This window comes from Mustela nigripes, chromosome 2, assembly GCF_022355385.1.
Source record: "Mustela nigripes isolate SB6536 chromosome 2, MUSNIG.SB6536, whole genome shotgun sequence".
Classification (NCBI taxonomy): Eukaryota; Metazoa; Chordata; class Mammalia; order Carnivora; family Mustelidae; genus Mustela; species Mustela nigripes.
The window spans coordinates 72,267,960-72,283,156 of NC_081558.1; the positions used below are offsets into that span (position 1 = coordinate 72,267,960).

At 50.5% G+C, this 15,197-nt stretch overlaps 1 protein-coding gene across 4 annotated transcripts in view; it reads left to right on the forward strand.

Annotated features, from left to right (window-relative positions):
* The window catches only part of OSBPL10 (oxysterol binding protein like 10), a 349,809-nt gene that overhangs the window by 279,161 nt on the left and 55,451 nt on the right, over positions 1-15,197 (forward strand). For all 4 annotated transcript variants that reach the window (XM_059390786.1, XM_059390789.1, XM_059390788.1 and 1 more), the window contains one exon: positions 10,728-11,205. In XM_059390786.1, the coding sequence (XP_059246769.1) occupies positions 10,728-11,205 (478 nt within the window). The remainder of the gene's footprint in view (positions 1-10,727; positions 11,206-15,197) is intronic.

Genomic DNA, 15,197 nt, shown 5'->3' on the forward strand with positions numbered 1-15,197 from the left:
TGAGATACTCTTTGAAGAGGAAGATGGCAAAATGATGACTGACTGCTTACGGGGGACCAAGGAGTCAGGAGCCTCCAAGAGGACAGAAAAGCCTTTTCTGTGGAATGTTTTCTGCATTTAAATGTGAGCGTCTGATATTCTGGGCGACTGTAGCACTCTAAAGAAAATGGTGGCCCCATGCCTGACCTCAGAAGGTTCCCTGCCTTTGCCGCTCTCAGCTCTGTGCTTGGATCTGCTCACTGTGCCATGAAGACCTGGTCTGTGTTACCCTGCCTCATTCCCTCCAATTCAGCCTTCTAGCTCTAGAATGGTCCTGTCCTTTTTGCTAGAGGAATCATTTAAATTTTTATTTCTATAGATTTATTTTAAAGATTGATTTACTTATTTTAGGGAGTCAGAGAGAGCATAGGAGGGGAGGGGCTGAGTGTGGAGCCTAATCCAGGTCTTGATCCCACGACCCTGAGATCACAACCCGAGCCAAAATCAAGAGTCGAATATTTAACTGACTGAGCCACCCAGGCGCCCCTAAATGCTTGCTTTTTTAAAAGCCACTTTTTTACTCTTTTGGATTTGTGGACACTTCAGATAGCGCTTGGGTTAAGATCTGGTGGACGGAATGAGGGTAATAATATAGGCTAGTATGATCTAAAACCACATTTCCAAACTCTGGGTCGTGACCCATTTAGTAGGTTGTAAAACCGATGTAGTGGGTCAAAGGATCATTTCTCAAAAATGAAGTAAAACACCATGGAAAATCTCAGCATATACCTCCCATGAAATTTTTATTTCGATTCTGTGGATGCGTGTGTTCTAGGTCACAACGTAAAGCATATTCTCGTTGTGGATTGTATGAAAAAATATTTGTGAAGCCTTGACATAGAATCAGGAATGATCTAGGAAAGAGAATGTCAGAGACACTGAAATTATCCAGGTCAGATGTGGAGAAACACAATAAAATAACGAGAGGGCTCCATTACAGCGGGTTGAGCATCTCTGAGACCTCACGTTATGGCTCTCTTGTTTTAAAATAAATCCTAGGAGCCATGCCTCTCCTGTTATTATTTTGTTAGGATATAATTGCTTTGCATTTCGGAAGCCCTGGTCTATTCCTAGAAGAGCAACTGTTAGGTTTATCGAATACTCAGCTGGCTGTTTGAAAGGAAAGCTTTTCTAGTCTGAGGTGCACTAACTTACTTACTGGGAAGGAGCTGTTATTCGAAAACCAAGGGAAAAGTTGATGAGCTGAAATGCTTGTGACAGGAAGAGGTAAACCTTTGATTGCATTGTGGAAAGGTTGATGACTGTCTCTCTTTGCTCACCACCCCCTTCTCTTTTCTTGGCATTTGCCTATGTCATGACATTGAGCTTGTACCGGCATCTGAGGAGCAGGCACCTGGCTCTTCTTGACTCAGTAATGGATCTCTGGTCACTCTCCATAAAACGAGTACACCGCCCCATCTTTGATTTGGTGGCCAGGATTGACCCATCCACCAGTCACCAGCATGGCTGGGTGTCCCATGTGATGTTGTGCCCAGGTTAATTAGCTGTGGTCCCCAGACTGGGCCAGTCTCCTGGGCGTGTGACCAGTGGAGTCCCACAGCCCCCATCTCAGAGGCAGCCTGTGCTCAATAGAATGTTCTACTGTTGCTCTCTTGAAATTCTTTTCTTTTCTTTTTTAGAAACTTTTATTTATTTACCTGAGAGAGAGTGTGAGCACGAGCTGGGCGTGGGGGGGGGGGAGGTTGTGCAGGGGAAGAAGCAGACTCCCTGCTGAGCAGGGAGCCTACTTAGGGCTCCATCCCTGGACCCCGGGATCATGACCCTAACCAAAGGCAGACACTTAATGACTAAGCCATCCCAGGCATCATCTCTTGAAATTCTTAATAACTTTGAGTAAGGGAATTTTCATTTTCATTTTTCACTTTGCCCCCACAAAACATGCAGCTGGTTCTCCCACTGAAAGCACCCCTGGCTGCCTTCCCCCCCCCTCAGCTACACTTCCGCAACCCCAAGTTGCTGGTGACTACCAACTCCATTTCCACAAATTGTGGGTAGCCTAGAAGGGAAAAGGAGAGAGAGAGAAGGAACCACAGAAAGATGGCGGGCCACAGAAGGGCGCTTTGAGGAAGGCTGATGGGCATTAGTGGAAGCAGTGAGAGGGCATTCCTGGCAGAAGGAACAGCATGGGCAAAGCCGGAGAGCATGAGGCAGTGTGACTGGAGTCCAGTGCATGCTGGTGAGGGGCCCGGTTGAACCTGAAGTGGATAGTGGTGTCCAAATCCTGTGCAGCCTCGTGGGCCATGTGAAGGAGGGTGAACTTGATGCTGAGGGCAACAAGAAAGCTTCAGAGAGTTGGACATAGGCGAGAAATACAAGGAGGAGGGACTGTGCTCCGCCTGGCCTCCAGGGAGAGGGACCACAGAATGCTGGGTGGAACCGGAGGTCTGTGACCTCCTTAACCTCCACGTCTGGGATATCAAAGACAGTAATGCGTACATTCACATACTTATGGAGACATGCACATGCCGGGTAGTGTTCTAGACACTGGGAGTGCAGCTGTGAGCAAACATCCAGCATCCCTCCTGGAGCTCGTGGGAGGGAGGAGGCAGACAGGAAGAGAGAGAGAAAACTGCAGCAGAGCAGGGCTCGATGGAGGGAGCTCCTAGGACACGGTAAGGACTTGGGACTGAGTGACGTGGTGGCCACTGGAGAGTTTTGAGCGAAGAAACAGTCTACTTGTGAGGGATTGTTTTGACCCTTGTGGAAGGTGAACGGGGGTGCAGGCGAGTGGGGTGCAGGCAGCGGGGGAGGGGTAGACACAGAGGAAATGAGAGGTGATGGCAGAGTGGTAGGGACAGATTTGGGGTGTCCCCACAGGATTCAGATGTCCTGGTTGCGTATGGTCCGGATGCAGAGCATGTGCAAAAGAGGTGTAGGAATGATTCTGGGATTCTGACCTGAGCCCCTACAGGAATAAAAACTAGAGTTGCCATTTGTCTCCATGACCAATTGCTGAGGAATTAACCACCTCAAAAGTCGTCACTTCAAATAGCCGTTTTGTTTGTTCTCACTATGTGGGCTGGGCCGGGCTCGACTGGGTGGGCCTGCTGTCTGTCTGGTCCATGGTCCATGGTCATTCGCATGTCTCTGGTCAGCTGGCAGGTTGGTGGTGGGCTGGACGTGGCTGAGACAGCTGGGCCTCTGTCTGTCTCTCCATGAAGTCTTAGGATCTCTACCCGTGTGTCCTTCCCGCATGGTCTTTCTGGCTGGGAAGCCAGACATCTTACAGGGCGAACTCGAAGTTCCCAGAAGGACAAGTGTGAAGCAGAGGAACCTTTTTAAAACTTGGGCTCCAGAGTGGCACAGTGTCACTGTCTCTGTACTGATTAAAGCAAGTGTGCTTTGCAGGAGCCGTGGTTCACGTGGTGCCCCTGATGGCCACCGCCCTTGCAGGGTAGGGCAAGACCATGGGAAGAGCAGGCTGGGGGATAGCACGAATTCCTCATGGGTCTCTTAGTTCTGAGATGGGCATCCAAGTAGAGAGGATGTGTAGGCAGTTGGCATAGAAGTCTGAGGGTTCTGAGTGAGGTTCAGGCACAAGGCTGAGAACAAACAAGGAACAGAGGATGTTTGAAGCCAGGAGGTGGGAATGAGTCCTGCTAGGGAGTGAGTGAAGATACAAGGAATGTCCAAGGACTGAGTTCTGTGATGCCCCAATTTGTAGAGGTTGGGGTCATGAGAAGGATCCTGGAAAGAAGGTTGAGAGGGCCAGCTAGGAAGGTAGGACAGAAACCAGAGAAGTGTGAGTTCACAGAGCCATGGGAAGGGGATGCTTCCAGGAAGAGAAGAGCCGTTGGCTGTGTGGAACTGCTGCGGGGTGTCCAGAAAGACTGGCCCTGGAAACAGACCATCTCTTTTGTTTTTGTCAGGGTTTGATGGGGTGGCTTTAAGGGAGATTAAGAGAACAGTGATGGCGGAGAGGAAGGATGACTGTCTCAAGAGTTTTGAATATAGTAAAAGGGGAGCAGAAAGTTGGGTGGAAGCCAGAGGTGGACCTGGCCTTGGGAGGCTTCATTTCTGAAGGTGTCTCGGTGCTGGTGGGAATAGAGAGGAGAGGGGTGGTGGCTGCAGGAACCTGAGTAGGAGTTGGGCAGGGGATCCAGAGCATGGGCAGAGGGTCCCCCTTGGACAGGACAGTGCAGCCATTGCCTCTGGGGAGCAAGCAGAGCCAGGGTGAAGCAGCTGGCCCTGAGCCAGACTGTCAGGGCTGAGCCTGAGTTCCCTAACCCGAGTGCCTCAGTTTCCTTACTGTGACCCCGGGACAGCTGTACTTTCCGTGGGGCTGCTCTGTGCACATGTGTACCCGACGTGCGAAGGCATCAGTGGGGTGCCTGGTGAGTGCCGCAGGGGAGCTGGCTCTGTGACGATCGTCGGCACACTTAGTGCACTGCTTCACTTATCCCAGGGACCACAGAAGCAGGGGGGTCGTGTGATACGAGGGAGGGTTGTAAGAGATTTGAGGAGGCCAAACACGGCAGCAAGGAAAGGAGTGATGGTCTCAGGGCAACTTAGAAGGTAGGAGGAAGGCCATACCCTCCCACAGGGGCACTTAAGTTTGCTCTAGGTCACAGACGTAAAGTGAGACCCATCTGCGTGTTGTCTCGTCCCCTCCAGGGAGGCGGAGCTGCAGGTTGAGGCATAGAGAATGAGAGGAGCTGGATTATGGCAGAGTTGAGCTTCTGGGGGAGAAAGTGGCAGAGCCTGGGGGTTGGGGCAGGGATCAGAGGGGCTAAGTGTAAGGCGGGGCCGTGGACTCCATGCCCACATGGCAGGAAACGAGGTGGGGGACAGAACAGGGTCGTTGGTCTGTTGGTCTTGGTGGGGCTGGGATGAGGTGGAGTGAAGTGGGACATCTGGAGTAATGGGTGGAGAGTGGCACGCTGGGAACTGAGGTGGAGGAGGGTCACAGTTGTGGGTAGCAAGGTGACCCACCTGGACTCCTCTGTGGGGGGAGGAGTTAGCCAAAACTCCCAATTTTATGGGATCAGGTAAGAGGGAGATCTTCTAGAACAGTGTATTTCGTGTTGTTCCGGATGGCCCAGCTGAGTCCATAGAGTAGGTGGGAGTCTGGGGGATAGAGATTGTGGTTAAAACTCGTGCAAGGCAAAGGGAAGGAGGATTGGGCTCTCCTCAGGTGAGGAGGTCCCTCTCCTGAAGGTACACAGTGCCTACCCCATTCTTACCTGAAACTGGGTTCCCCTCTTAGTGTCAAGCCAAGAGACATGATCAAGCCAAAGACTAGGAGAAAGAAGGATTTTACTTGCCACAAGTAAAGGAGAACACCAGGGATGTTTCCCAAAGCAGTATCTCCCTGAACAACGAACCTGGGGCAGTTGTAAGCCAAGGGTGCATACAGAGTGCACACTGGTGAAGACAGCATGGAATTGGGGCAGAAGTCATCTTAAGGTGACAGAGCTTAGGTCAAAGTCAGGAGGGCGGCAAGGGTCAGCATCACCAAATCTCCGTCTCCTCTCGGGCCAGTGTCTGAGTGCCCAGGGGACTTTAGAGCCCACAAAGATTATTCAAGTCCACTTTTACCTCTGAATCCACCCTTGGAGTTTTACCACAGATTTATTGTCTGCAGTAAGGCTATCTCCTGGTCTGAGAGGGGCAGGTCCTACCTTCTTTCACTAGGTAGTGGGAGGTGAGGGGGGTGCACCTCAAATGACCTTTCTAATGTCAAGAAAGCTAGGTCTTCCTCTTTCTTTTCCCAGGGACCCCTAACACTTTCTGCTTCCACCAATAATTACGACAGACAAGATTCTCTCTTTGTGAGAGAGGCTGGCTGAGATAATTCACAAATTTCTATGATCCGAAAGAATCACTTGAACTGCTGCAGTAGCACCATTTGTAAAACCAGGTGGAGATCTCGTGGGATCTGACCCCACAGATCCCACCACGCAAACAGCCATGTCCTCACCGGCGGGCTTGGGGAAGAGAACGCTGTCCTTGCTCGTGTACTCTTTTTTTTTTTTAAAGATTTTTTATTATTATTTATTTATTTATTTGACAGAGAGAGATCACAAGTAGGCAGAGAGGCAGGCAGAGAGAGAGGAAGGGAAACAGGCTCCCTGCCGAGCAGAGAGCCCGATGCGGGACTCGATCCCAGGACCCTGAGATCATGACCTGAGCCCATGGCAGCGGCTTAACCCACTGAGCCACCTAGGTGTCCCTGCCCGTGTACTCTTGACTGGCTGCGCAACTTTCCACAAAGTTGCTACACAGTCTTGGATGTACTCAGCTACTAGTGTGATGGGACATGTGTGTCTCTGCGGCTTCTCGATCCTAGCAGGAGGGAGCAGACATCTTGGGCATACAGGTTTTCTCCTTTGATGGTTTTAGTAGGCTAAATTTCCAGGTTTAGTCATGGTATGCCAAATATCAGTGTTGCTATACTTCAGCTCCTCCTTCCAATGGGGAAGTTTTTAGGAGGAGGGTCAGAAGAGCCAGGGTTTGCCCTGGAAATGAAGCCCCACTGGTGTAGCTATGGATTTGCAGTGTCCTATTCCCTGCAAGTATTGTGTTCAGTAACTTTCCCGATGCCTTTGGCTCTTCTCTCCAAATCTTGTTTTGTTTTGTTTTAAAGATTTCATTTATTTATTAGAGAGCGAGCGAGCGAGAGAGAGAATGAGTGGGGGGAGGGGCAGAAGGAGAGGGAGAAGCAGACCCCTCAATGAGCAGGAAGCCCAATGTTAGGCTTTATCTTGGGACTCTGGGAGCTGGCATTTTAAGGAAAGCCAGGGGAGTGTTCTGTGGGCTAAGAAACCTTTGGCATGTGAATTATCTACCCTTTATTTTGTAAGGTTGGAGTTTCGCGTTCTTTCCCTGGCTCTCTTAAAGGACTACAGAGATCTGTCTCGGTGGGTGGTCTCAGCCTCTCTGTGCCAGCTCCTTGGCACTGGGTGGGTCCGCCAGGCTCAGGACAGTTACATAGATGATTCTCAAGGTTCTTTTTTTTTTTTTTTTAAAGATTTTATTTATTTATTTGACAGACAGAGATCACAAGTAGGCAGAGAGGCAGGCAGAGAGAGAGAGAGAGAGGGAAGCAGGCTTCCTGCGGAGCAGAGAGCCAGATGCGGGGCTCGATCCCAGGACCCTGAGATCATGACCCGAGCCGAAGGCAGCAGCCCAAACCACTGAGCCACCCAGGCGCCCCGATTCTCAAGGTTCTTGAATGAACGGATGTTTCTTTGGAGAAAACTGCACCTGCTCTTGGCCTTTCTTTGCAGAAGCCTGCTGCGTTCCCTGTTCGGGGGAAGAGACTCTTGCGACTTTCTCTTTGGACCCTCTGACTCTCTCAGCGATTGATTATTTTGAAGTTCTAAGAGTCCAACGTGGAGATTAGTTGCTTCTAGATTGACACAACTTTAAATGTAATTAATTGTTCTCTGAGTCCCAAATGCAGATCTTTTTTATTCCCCCTCTTTCCCCAAAGTAGTTCATTGTCTTAATTATGTTAATGGGAGAAAAGGCAGCCCTTATTGATGGCTCGATAAATTCTCCAGTAGGAATCCCAGCCATTTGGATGCTGTCGGTCTGCACAGCTGGGCCATCACTCACATCTCCATTGCAGGCAGATAGCCCAATTAGCACCCGCCACTTCTTGGCTCTGTATCTCCAGTGTCCACTGCCCAAGGAACAGATGATGAAGTGACTTATTTACAAAGGCACACACACACACACACACACCCATAAGACAGGGAAATCGTATGAGAGAGAGAAATCTGCTTTAGAGAAAAGCATCTTATCATGCTTAAAATGTTCAGGGTGCTGTTTTGTGTGTGTGTGTGTTTTTTAAGATTTTATTTATTTATTTGACAGACAAGCAGGCAGAGAGGCAGGCAGAGAGAGAGAGAGAGAGGAGGAAGCAGGCTCCCTGCTGAGCAGAGAGCCTGATGTGGGGCCTGATTCCAGAGATCATGACCTGAGCCTAAGGCCACCCAGGCGCCCCAGTGTGCTGGTTTTAAAGTACCAGAAACACCAACCTGACAGACCGACAAGGGGTGAAAGAAGAGATTGTCCTTCCACTGCCAATCCATCCTCCTTCGTCTCTCTGGGTATTCTACCTTTTCCAACTCTGACAAGGCAGTTGACAAGGCAATGACAGTATCATTTTCAAGTGTAGAATATATATCCAAGGGGGTTGGCCTTGCTGGTGGCTGTGAGACCACATTCCCTGGGTCTGCCATCTGGGGAGGGCTGGCTTTGGAAATTGGTAAGTTCTCAGATATCACCTGAGCTGAAGGCAGCCACTTAACTGACTAAGCCCTCCAGAAGTACCCCCCACTCTTGTGATGCTGTCTACTACAACAAGCATTGTGGATGCCATGCCAGGGTGGAGATGTTTGGGGTGTGGTGAAGATCTGAAAGAGGGAGTTGCTGGTTTAGTCTTGGAAGCAGGACCCCTCAGAAAAAGCTTCACAGAAGAGGATACCCTTGAGAGGAATAGCTGGTCATCGTTTGGACAAGGCAGGAGGAGGCTGAAAAGAGGAAAACAGGATTTGAGTGTGTGTGTGTATGTGTGTGTGTGTGTAGGGAGGGGTGTGTAAGGGGAGGGCTGGAGGTGGAAAGTGAGGGATAATGTCCCAGTAGAGGGAGGTGGGAGGGGGCAGGCTGGACTTCATTTATCTCTTGTAGAGATTCTAGAGAGATGGGCCTGGCTGTGGTGTGGAGAAAAAATCCAGGCGGGTCTGACAGGAGGGAGGCCAGTTGGGAAGCCATAGCCGCACTTTTCCCGATGGGGGCGCCGTGCTTGTCTTTCTTCATTGCTGATGGTCTCCCTCCCCGTGGTAATCAGTAATTTTTGGATAGGTGGATTGCCTAGTCATTCCAGGAGGAGTAGAATAGGCCAGAAGGTGTAGGGTTCATGGGTCCCTCTTTCCTGTGGGCCACTTCTTGCTTCCCACTTATTTATTTATTTTTTAAGATTTGTTCATTTATTTTAGAGCATGGGCACAGGCAATTGGAGGAGGAGAGGAACAGAGGCAGAGGGAGAAACAGAGTCCCCACTGAGTGCAGAGCCCAGTGAGGGGGCTCGATTCCAGGACCCTGAGATCATGACCTGAGCAGAAATCAAGAGTTGGCCGCATAACCGACTGAGCCACTCAGGCACCCCCTGCCTCTGACTAATTAATCAGTGACAGTAGGTGAGGTGGCCCAGCTGTCCCAGTTGTTCTGTCCAGTGAACTCTTACCTCCCTAGTCCACTGAGGGAAAGAAAATGCTGCCATTGGCCAGAAGAAGATACTTGTGCCATATCAGGGGTAATGGGAAGAATTTGGGTGGCAGTTGGGAACCCCAAGGTTCCTGTGTGGTGCCTTCCCTCACCTCTCCTCGTCTCTGTCCCCTCACCTGTGAATCTGGAGCATTGGACTCCATCACCCTGAGGGTCCCTTTCTGTTCTGGTGCTCAGTGATTTGGGGTGCCAAGTGGAGTTCTTTTGCCTTGTTGTTTTGTTTTAATCCTTCAGCTTCTGAGTTCAGAAATACTAGTGGGGGGAACCGTCTTATGTTCTTGCCCTTTTCAAAGGTCTGTACTGAGAGGGTAATAACGCTAGCCAGTTCTTTCCTCATAATTTCGTTCTCGAGTACACACTTGACAATGGTCCTCGTCCAGAGCTGGGATTGTTGCTGGAGAAGCCCCAGTCTGCAGGGGCAGAGAAGGATGCAAGCCAAGGCCATGGAGCCCCCTTCATGGGAATTGAGTCCCTCAGGGCTGACCATCCTCCTTGGAATTCTGCCCTTTCTCTCCCGGGTTCCCTCATGATCACAGGGTCCTGCTGGGGAAGGGAGGGGACAGGAAATGGGGTGGTTTGGGGAAGGCCTGGAGATGGAGACATTTGTGTCGTCTTTTCCATTTTAGATGGAAGTGTTTAGATTGGAGGTGTTTGTTCCCAAGGCTTGTTAAATCCAAAGTCCCTGCGCAGCCTGTCCGTCCACTTACCAGAAGGTTCTGTATTAAGGGCCAGCCCACTTCTCTGTAACCTCTGCTTATTTCTTCTGGCCCAGCCCTGCTGAGCAGGCTTCATGCACAGTCCCTCTCCTCTGTGGCAGCTCTCTGGACATTTGCTGGCTCGCTAACTGGCCTTCCCTCCCAGAGACCTGGGTCAGGGGCTCTTCCTCACTCCTGCTCTGCTCTGACCATGTCGGGATTTGTATGCTAACAGATCTTCTAACAGAGATCTCCAAATAGGCCCTCTCAGTGGTGGTGGTGGTCGACCTGGACCCCCTCTTGATGCGGCACCCGCAAACCCACAGTGTCCGTGTTCGTGGGGACACACTGAGCAACCCCCTTGGTTGTGTCTGATGTCAGAAAGGAAAGTACAGAGTCCTTCCGAGCTCTTCTCTTCACATCTCTAAGTAATGAGGAGTAAAAGAGGGTTTTGTGCGAGGGCAGAGAGTGGTGGAGCGGGAGGCAGACACCGCCATTTGAGTCCCAGCTGAGCAGGAGCCGCTCCGAACCGTCTCGACTGTGAAATCGGGTTGGCTTTATGCTACCCCTGCAGCCACGTCTCCAACCTTGTTTTCTTGGACATAGTTTCCCCTGATGTTTGTCTAGGAGTCCAAAGAAACCATGCTCTGGCTGAAGCCACATTGGGTTTGCTAGGTGAAGGTTGCAGCCTCCCGTGTAATCACAGCATCTCCTGTTTTTGTCTCCTTGCCAACACAGGTGGTGCTTCCCACGTTCATCCTGGAGAAGCGATCCCTGCTGGAGATGTACGCAGACTTTATGGCCCATCCGGACCTGCTGCTGGCCATCACCGCCGGGGCCACACCAGAGGAGAGAGTCATTTGCTTCGTGGAATATTATCTCACGGCCTTCCATGAGGGCCGCAAGGGGGCCCTGGCCAAGAAGCCCTACAACCCCATTATCGGTGAGACGTTTCACTGCTCCTGGGAGGTTCCCAAAGACAGGGTCAAGCCAAAGAGGACTGCCCCCCATTCTCCTGCTGGCCATGAACAGCTGACAGCTGAGGACCCTTCCAAAAGCTACAAACTGAGGTTTGTGGCCGAGCAGGTGTCCCATCATCCCCCCATCTCCTGCTTCTACTGTGAGTGCAAGGAAAAGAGACTGTGCGTCAACACTCATGTATGGACCAAAAGCAAGTTCATGGGCATGTCCGTGGGGGTCTCCATGATAGGGGAAGGTAAGCCATGTCATACGTTTGATGGAACTTGGCTCTTACACGGTGATGTTTGCACAGCTGATAGATGATGGATGCCTGTGTGTGTGGAGTTTTGTTTTTATTTTGTTTTGGCATTGTGGGGTGGCTCGGTGGTAAAGAGGGACAGATTTTGTTATTTTGGGATGAGGCCCTGGTAATTTCTCAGTGGGGCTCAGGTTGTAGGCGAGGTGGGATACACTTAGGTCATTGACACACTATACGTGTTATGCGGCCCACCTTATGTACTATTTTTATTTTCAGCTTTGCATGAATTTTTTTTTTAAAGATTTTATTTATTTGACAGAGAGAGACACAGCAAAAGAGGGAACACAAGCAGGGGGAGTGGGAGAGGGAGAAGCAGGCCTCCCGCTGAGCAGGGAACCCCATGCAGGTCTCGATCCCAGGATCATGACCTGAGCTGAAGGCAGACGCTTAACGACTGAGCCACCCAGGTGTCCCTCAGCTTTGCATGAATGTTAAGAATTGGCTCCAAATCTGTGAAGACACATTTTTGTTCATTCTCTCCGGTGTTCTGGCTCACAGGAAGAATAACAATGCTGCGTATTCCGAATCTCCTGGTAAACATTCCCAAGGCAAATCTCTGGTTTCTGCTAGAGATTTCTGAAGCAAGAACAATGTAATCACACCCTGTGTGGCTCTTGCATTCTTATTTTAGCAAATAGCTGTGAATGAAGTTTACTCATTGTTGGAAGAAACCTGTAAGAGTCCTTGTCACACTGAGGCGTCTGTGTTCGTGGTTCTCCAACTTCTCTGAGTCACGGATTCCTTTGAGGTTTTGAGACCTTTGAGGAAAAAACCCAATGCAAAATTGAGTCTTCAGTTTCAGGGAGTACACGACTCCTTGGAAGTCCACGACTCTTGGAAGTCCTTCTGAAAGCCCATGAGATGAGAACACCTCTCGTTCACTGAGGGCATTTTTATTGAGTACCTACTAGATGCCAGACATTGTGTTAGGAGATAAGGATTCTTGTAGAAACAAACTAGAACCCCCCCCCGCAATCTCTGTCCTCATTCAACTTCCATTCTACTTCTGTTTTCCTGGTAAATAAAATTATGTAGGTTGTGTGGGAAGGTGTGAGGTCCTGTGCAGAAAAATAAAGCAGGGGAGGGACTGGGGAGCAGTGGAGCTGGGGCAGGGGAGCCTCAAGATGGGATGCGCTGGTGGCTGGGAAGGCCTTTGATTTTGAAACAAAAATCTGGGTGCAGGAGATTCCGATCTCATCCTGTTTTGTTTTGTTCCTTATGCTAAGTCTCCCACATAATGAATTACTTGGGGGTGAAATGTGGGTTTGGGGGAGGAGGTGGGGTGCAGAGTCCACTCACACCTTCGGGTCCACTCACCGCCCAAGTGCGTCGATGGCACCTTCTCGGGAGACCTGTTTCAAGTGTGTTTACTCCCTTAGCTCTAACCGGGTGGTTCAGATAGCTTACTGGTTCGTTTGTGAAACGAAAAGTGCCGTTTTTGGTGGCAGGCACACCACAGGGACTGGGACAAGATGGAAGGCCCTGCCCTCAGCTGACGACCGAGGCGTGAGTCACAGAAAACAAGGCACCTGTAGGAAACGTGCCGTGTGACTGGCACTGAACCGACAAAGCAGGACGGGGTGATAGGGAGTGGGGTGCCCAGCAAGGGGGTGCTGCCTCTGTTCATAGGACAGAACTCCACAAGAATGTAGCCTTTTTTTTTTTTTTTTTTAAATTTTATTTTACAAAGCAAGAGAGAGCCCAAGTAGGGAGAGAGGGAAGAGGGAGAGGCAGGCTTCCTGCCCAGCAGGGAGCCTGATTCCGGGCTGGATCCCAGGACCCTGTGGGATATGACTTGAGCTAAAGGCAGACACTTAATGACTGAGCCCCCCAGGTTCCTCCAGAAGGCAGCCTTTGAGCAAACGCTTGCCGGGGGTGAGAGAGGAGCCGTGTGGACACTGGAGGAAGGCTGCTCCTGGCCAAGAGAGCAGGAGGCTCGGGGGCCCTAGGTGAGCATGTGAGATGGGCTGTTCTGGGAACTTCGTGGTGGCTGCGATGGCGGGAGGAGAGGGGACGGGTCAGAGAGGGGGGCCACGGGAGGCTAGCTCGGGGGTCTGCCAGGACTCGGGCTTTTCCCCTGAGTGAGGTGTGAGTCCGTGGACAGTGGACGTGGCTGGAACGCATCCCCAGGGCTGCTGGAACAGATGAGGGGGAAGCAGGGAGGGCCCAGGGGCACAGCTGGAGGCAGACAGACAAGTCTTTTCTTTTCTCTTCGTCCCTCACCTGCCCCACACATACTTGTAGTCATTAGCTAGGGTAAGGTGCTCAATGAATAGAAGATCTTCTAATAAGGGTAAATGCACTTTCAGGTACACGGGGAATTTATTCCAGTGCCTTTCTGGGGATTCCCCTGCGCTCAGAGACAGTGCCTGCTGCCCCGTGCCAGGGCAAGGCAAAGTCACAAATTCATAAAGGAGAGCCTTTATGGGGCCCTGAGTCAGGATTCTTGACATTGGACAGAGATCTAGAGATTTTCCATAAAGGTGAAGATTTGCAAATCTAGGGATTTAGGGAGTTCTTCAGTCTGTGAAACTCTCTCTCCCCAGCCATCCACCTCAGGAGTGGGCTCTGGTGAGGAGGCTGTGTATAGACAGATGTGTTGCTTATCCTGTTGTCTTGCTAGCTCGGTCCTTCCGGCACATTCTACGCCTCTCTCCCCTCTTCCCTGGGTGCTCTGTTACCCTTCTCTGTCCTGGGCTGGGGCTCCTTCCTTCACCCCACAGCCTATGTGACCAACATCCATCTCCTCTGGAACTTTACTTGAGAAAGGTGGGTCCTCTTACCCCCAGTGTGTCCCCCACTTCCCACACCGAGGTGAGCCAGCACCTTCACTTTCTCTTATTGGTGGTGGTTGTTGAGTGAGAGTGGCTCAGAGTGGGGGCGTCTGATGTCTCAGGGTGTTTTCTCCCCTGTTCCCAACAGGCGGCAGATGGGGCCTGGGGCCTTGGATTCACTTGGCACAGCCCTGGGCATGCTGGGCAAAGCTCTTAATGCAGTGGGAGGGAGATCATCTAACACCCTCTCCTGAGACCCTCACTGGAGCCATTGCTCAAGTAGAATTAGAATCTGTTGCTCCCAATTCTACTTGTTCGAGAATTCTACTTAGAACTTCTCAGCAGAGGTGAATCAGGGAAGAAAATTCTTGAGAGACACTCTGGAAGGGTCCTCCATGGACATAGCCCTTTCTGGCCACCCAGTGCACTCCTGATGTGGATGGACCTGGGAGGGGTCAGGGGACCTACCCCTGGCTCATTCTTGTGAGGCCTTAAATTTCCCAATTCCTTCCAGAAGCTACATCCCCATTCATATTAATTAAATGTGCACTCTGTAACACGCAGGATCCTTATTTTTTCCTAGCAAATACTTTTTATTTTTTTGGCTTAAACAACTGAAATTTATTTTCTCACAGTTCTGAAAGCTAGAATTCCAAGATCAAGGTGTCAGCAGGTTTGGTTTCTTCTTCCTTGGTTTGCATGTGGTCATCCTTCTTATGTCCTCATACTCTTTCTTCTGTGTTCTTAATTCCTGGTGTCCTCACAAATACCTTTAAAAAAAAAAAAAAGATTTTATTTATTTGAGAGAGAGAGAAAACACAGAGAGGGAGAAGCAGGCTTCCCACTGAGCATAGAGCCTGATGTGGGGCTGCCTCCCAGAACCCTGGGATCATGACCTGAGCTGAAGGCAGACGTTTAACCAACTGAGCCACCCGGGTGCCCTCCCCATCCCCCCAGAAAATACTTTTAAGTGTCCCCAAATTTTGGAGCAAAAGGTTCTGGTTCCTGTATTCAGAGGTCCGTTGGGGGAATGGGAAGCCAGATTTTCTCCCCCACCCCTCACTAATTCCTTGTACTGATCTAGCACATTCCATGCATTTGTTGATTGGGTCTGAAGTAAGGTTTTTTCCACCCCCTCTTTCTTAAAAATTAGAT